Source organism: Triticum urartu, chromosome 3A (assembly GCF_056163025.1).
Source record: "Triticum urartu cultivar PI428250 chromosome 3A, HENAU_Tu73, whole genome shotgun sequence".
Taxonomy (NCBI): Eukaryota; Viridiplantae; Streptophyta; class Magnoliopsida; order Poales; family Poaceae; genus Triticum; species Triticum urartu.
The window spans coordinates 521,131,855-521,136,885 of NC_141875.1; the positions used below are offsets into that span (position 1 = coordinate 521,131,855).

Consider the following 5,031-nt stretch of genomic DNA (forward strand, 5'->3'; position numbering starts at 1 on the left):
CTGCAACATCCAGCTCTACCAAAAAGCAAAGCTGCCTTGTACAACCTGCCTCGCGGGTGGGAAAGGGTAGGGCCACTGCCACCGTGTAGGCTTTGCCTGGCGGCGATGAGGAAGGAGGGGTGGCGGCAGGTTGGGGTAGTGGCTATGGTTTACACCCGAGCAGCCCGCGGGTGGTGCTACCCCCATAGCCCATGCCCCAAGTAGATCAGCATGTCTGAGGACCCAATTCAATGTACTAAAGTTGTACTCCCTCCAGTCCATTTTACTCCCCATATTAGATTTGTGTCAAGTCAAACTTTGCAAAATTTGATCAAATTTATATTAAAAAGTGTCAACATCTACAATATCAAATATGTATACTATGAATTTACATTTCATAATGAATCTAATTATATTTATTTGGCATTGTGAATGTTAATACATTTTTCTATAAGTTTGGTCAAAGTAAAGATATTTTGACTTCGGACAAAACTTATATGCGAACTAAAAAGGATCGGAGGAAGTACTAAATCAACGACACTTATTTTGAAAGGAGTGAGAAGTACTCTACTAGCAACAGCAGCGAAAAACTTGGGCGTGCAACTAAAAATCCGCGTGGCCCCTACAAATCCATGACTCGAGAAGAGAGAAAAAGAGGTCACAAGCAACGTGTAGGGGATCAGCAGCGGTAAGCGGCACCGGCGGGCAGGCCATGAGTTCCGGTGGCACGGCGGGCCCCTGCTGGTGCAGGCCCGAAATTCTCCGTCAATGGACCCCGTCGGACCGGGCCTACCAGGATTCGTAATGCCAACGAGCTGCTGGCCTGCCAGCAATAAAGGCACCAATTCATTTTGGCAATTGAAGTCAAGACAGACAGAGATCTCCATCACCGCGCGTTCAAGCCGCACGCTACGAAAGACTGTTGAAAGAGCGAAAGGGAAACGCTGGATCATTGGCAGGTTAAACAGAAGGCCCACGTGTACACACGACTACGCTACGGGCACCACAATTACAGCTATCGGAGGTACAGAAAACAAGAGCATAATTGGTTTGCTACTATTGGCAATACTGAGACTTGCCAACTATTGGCAACTTTATGTGAGAGAGACAAAACAACTCGTAGCCAACCAAGTAGTTGCCAATATTTGGCACAATGCCAAACATTGGCATGCCAATTTTTGGCAGCAAACCAATTATGCTCTAAGATCGAGGCCAGATACTGCCACTCATGAATTTGGGAACTCATGAATTTGGGAAAAGATCAGAAGACCACTTTGATGCCACCCTCTGCTAGTATATCTGGTTCACACTAACTGTTCATCAAGTCAACTTATCTGTTCATCGTTCGTCCGGCATTCCCGAAGAGGAAAGGCGGGTTTTAGCAACTATGAACACACACGTCACACGCACGCAAAAAGGATCTACTACTTACTAGCTACCTCCGCAGCTCTACTGCTGCATGTGAATCTTGAAATCATCTTCTTTTAGCCCTGTTTCTTTTTCTTTTCTAGTACAGTAGTAGCTTCCGCCCTCTTCATCTTCATCGATCGTGTGGGAAATACTACAAGCCACGGCAGAGCTAGCTAAGCTAGGTAGCTGGCTGGGTTGGTAAAAGCTGCTCGTTGAGCGGGCCCAGGCGGCAGGCGAGGCTACCTGTGGAAGTGAGCCAGCCTGTTGTCCCCGAGCCTGGAGTTGTAGGCAGCCTTCTTGTACTCGCCCCATGTGAAGTCCTTGTACAGGCTCTGCTCGCCCGCGCCCAGCAGCTGCGGCAATGGTGCAATCCTCTGTGTCATCGCTGGCCCTCCAAAGTAGATCATGGAAACCCTAGACTTTAGGCTGTTGGCCACCACCCTGTGCTTCACGCTCTTGAACCTCCCGTTCGTCAGCACCTATATATACACACACATCCATCCAAATATTAGAAAAAAAAACTGTAGTATGTGGGATCAAGGCATACTACATACGATACGATACGATTCGTAGGCAGCAAGCACACAGGTGGCAATCACAGTAGATGCCATCCATGCAGCAACCACGCGAAGCTCATGTGCCTAAACGGATTTATACCGATGTGGCGAATATGCGATGGGCCGGCAGCAGTTATTTGGTCCAGGGAGGGAGCCACCTGTTCCTGCTTCTGCCGTGGCTGCCGTACCGACGCGCATCACAACCATCTCTTTCTTTCTTTCGTTTTCTCGGTTTATTTATTTATTTTACTACGGTTTTTTGTTAGTTGCTCGGGGTGATAGGACGTTCTTCGTTTTTACTGGCGATGATGCGAACCAAACGATGGCTCTGCGTGCTACTAGTGCACTATCTCCAATTTGATCATGCCTCACGTCATTTTGGTAAAGCGCACAGTGCAAATCGTTTTAGTAGAATAGTATAAATGTGCTAGTAGTAGTAGAAAAAGAAACAGGTCAGCGCGTGCACGAGAAGGCGTCACGTGTCGGGGTGAGGAACGGGCGGGCATACCTGCAACGAGTCGCCGACGTTGACGAAGAAGGCGTCGCGGTCCGAGGGCACGGACACCCACTGCCCGTTCTGGAGCGCGATCTGCAGGCCGGACGTGCCGTTGGAGCGCAGCACCGAGATGAGCTGCGGGTCCGTGTGCTCGCCGAAGCCGGTGGCGCTGCAGCCCAGCCCCTGCAGCGCGTGGCACGGCGGGTAGTGGTTCACCCGGAACACCTGGTCGCTGCCCTCCGCCGTCACCATCGCGCTCAGCGCGTCGACGGGCGCAATGCCCAGCCCCTCCGCCATCGCCTCCATCACCCGCACCGCCACCTTCCGCACCGCCGCGATGTACTCGTTCAGCGCCGCCCTGCAAACACACGCCATGCGTGTAACGTAAGCACTCGGTGAGACCAACCAGACACGCGTCGTTCGCGCGGGCACCGCAGGCAGCAGCCATTTTGAACGTACCGGAAGAGCGCGCAGGACGGGACGGCGCAGGCGGCGGAGAGCGACGCGGCGTCGACGGCGAGGAGCAGGTACTCGAGCCACCCCATGTCGCCATTGAGCCCGATGCGCTTGCTGCCGTAGCCGAACGGGTAGGCCGGGCCGGAGCGGTCCTTGTCGGCCTGCGGCAGCGAGAAGAACCTGACGGCCTCCGACTCGAGCCTGTCCATCGTGTCCGCGGGCACCCCGTGGTTGACGAGCTTGAAGAAGCCGAAGCGCTCGCACGCGTCGGCGATGGCCCGCGGCGCGCCAGGGCTGGAGAGGTCGACGACCGGCATGCCGGAGAAGTTGTCCCCGGGGTCGGGCGACCTGAGGAGCGGGATGTGATCGACGGCGGGCGAGCCGGCGAGAACCACCATGGCCAAATATGGTATGTGCGATCGAGGGAGGTGAGGAGCGGAGCAGAGCCGCTGTGGAAAGAAAGAAAAGAAACAGAGGCGAGCGAGCGGGCGGGCGGAACAGGGGAGATGCTGTTGCCACTGAGTTGGAGTGTGTGTGTGGGGGAGGCCGCGGGGCATATATATAGAGGAGGGGAGAGGCGATCGGGGAGGAGCGGCGCGCGGTGGGGGCAGGGCAGGGGAAGGGCCAACTGACAGTGGGAAAGGAGGAGGAGAGAAGAGATGAATCGGGGCGAGGGCGATGGGGTTGGTTGGCTCGCTGCTTCATCGCATCCGGCCTCGCAGATGGTTGGGGGAATGCCCCGCTCATGTCGCGCCCTCCTCTTTTCTCGCTTGCTGGTCTGTGGTGGCAATGGAGCCAGGCGATCGTGGCGGGGTCTCAGACGTGTCCCCAGGAGATCCACCGGCCCCGCCTACGGCACCCATGCCGCCAGGGCTTCGCGCCCATGCTCTATTTCCCCCATCTCATCTCACCAAATCTCCTTGCGGTAAAATCTCGGGCGACCGTCGCTGGCAAAGGTTGTGCCAAATCACCTCCGTTGTCGATCGTCGTCGCTACAACTCCATTTGGCAAATGACATGTTTGATCGGCGATGGAGCGCGACACGCAATGCGCTCGATTAGATCACGCCTGATGCTTCGCACGGGACGCGTTGGTTAGGCCAGCATCATGCATGCGTCGTTCATTCCCTTCTAGTACATCCCAATTGGATAAACGATGTAACTATATAGAGTCAATCCGTGGGCGAGTAAAGTAGGGCGGGAAACGATGATCCAGAGATTGACCCGACCATTGTCCGGCTCACCGTCTCGCGATTTCAGCTGAATTCGCGGTCACCTACCTAGTACCTAGTCTAGGGGCGCGGCATTGGGAACTAGGAAACCCGCCGAGAGGACGGCCAATCACGGGGCAACTGCACCCTGCAGGAAGGCTCGTGAGCGGTGAGCTAGATGGATAGTCTCGCATATTCCGCTGGTCCGCGCGGCGCATCGGAAGCACAGATGGCCAGCGGCGCCGCCCGCCCGACATCGGGTCACCTGCACGTCGACCATCTTCTCACCATCATAAACAAGTCGCTCGTACTGTACTAGTACTACTGCTGGTCAATGCATCGTACCGAGCTTTCCCATAGTTTCAGCACTGCCTTTTGATCTTAAAGATGCTGTACTCCTGCTGCTAGATATATGTAGATAAAATAGTGGTGGCGTGTTTTCTATTTTCTGCAGCAGGTTGATAAGTTCACCTTCGCTACGTCTGCAGCTATTCTTTCCTTCTCATTATTGTAATCCGATGCCATTGTACACCTGCCATGACTGCGTGCCCGGTGCACGCACATGCCCACCAACGACCAGACATTCGGTGCAAATTAGTCCTAAACTGCCTTCAACGAGATTCCAGTGGTGCAGATCGAGGAAAACTGTCGTTGACCACATGTCCATCTCTAGCGCATGCCGATTAGATCCATCTGATCGGATCACTCACAGGAGCCGATCGAGAGAGCTGGGCCTGAACTCATGTGTGTCCATGTGTATGGATAACTACGTACCCCCAGACGGAGATACTCGTCAATCCTCTTCTCTCTTCTTGCTGCTGCTGATGTGGAGCTCTTGGAGTTCGTGCAAGCTCATACAGTATCATCTGACAGGTTTGAGCAGGCACCTTGTTTTGTGACCCAATTATGTGCACTCTAGAGCC

The 5,031-nt window shown here is 54.2% G+C and overlaps 1 protein-coding gene across 1 annotated transcript; it reads right to left on the bottom strand.

The window, feature by feature from the left end:
- Positions 1-939: 939 nt before the first annotated feature.
- LOC125544778 (gibberellin 2-beta-dioxygenase 3) lies at positions 940-3,446 on the bottom strand. The gene is made up of 3 exons (XM_048708530.2): positions 2,902-3,446; positions 2,455-2,800; positions 940-1,868 (listed from the first exon to the last, which is right to left on the bottom strand). The coding sequence occupies exons 1-3, from the start codon at positions 3,294-3,296 to the stop codon at positions 1,629-1,631; spliced, it is 981 nt and encodes a 326-aa protein (XP_048564487.1). The 5' UTR covers positions 3,297-3,446; the 3' UTR covers positions 940-1,628.
- Between the last annotated feature and the right edge of the window lie 1,585 nt (positions 3,447-5,031).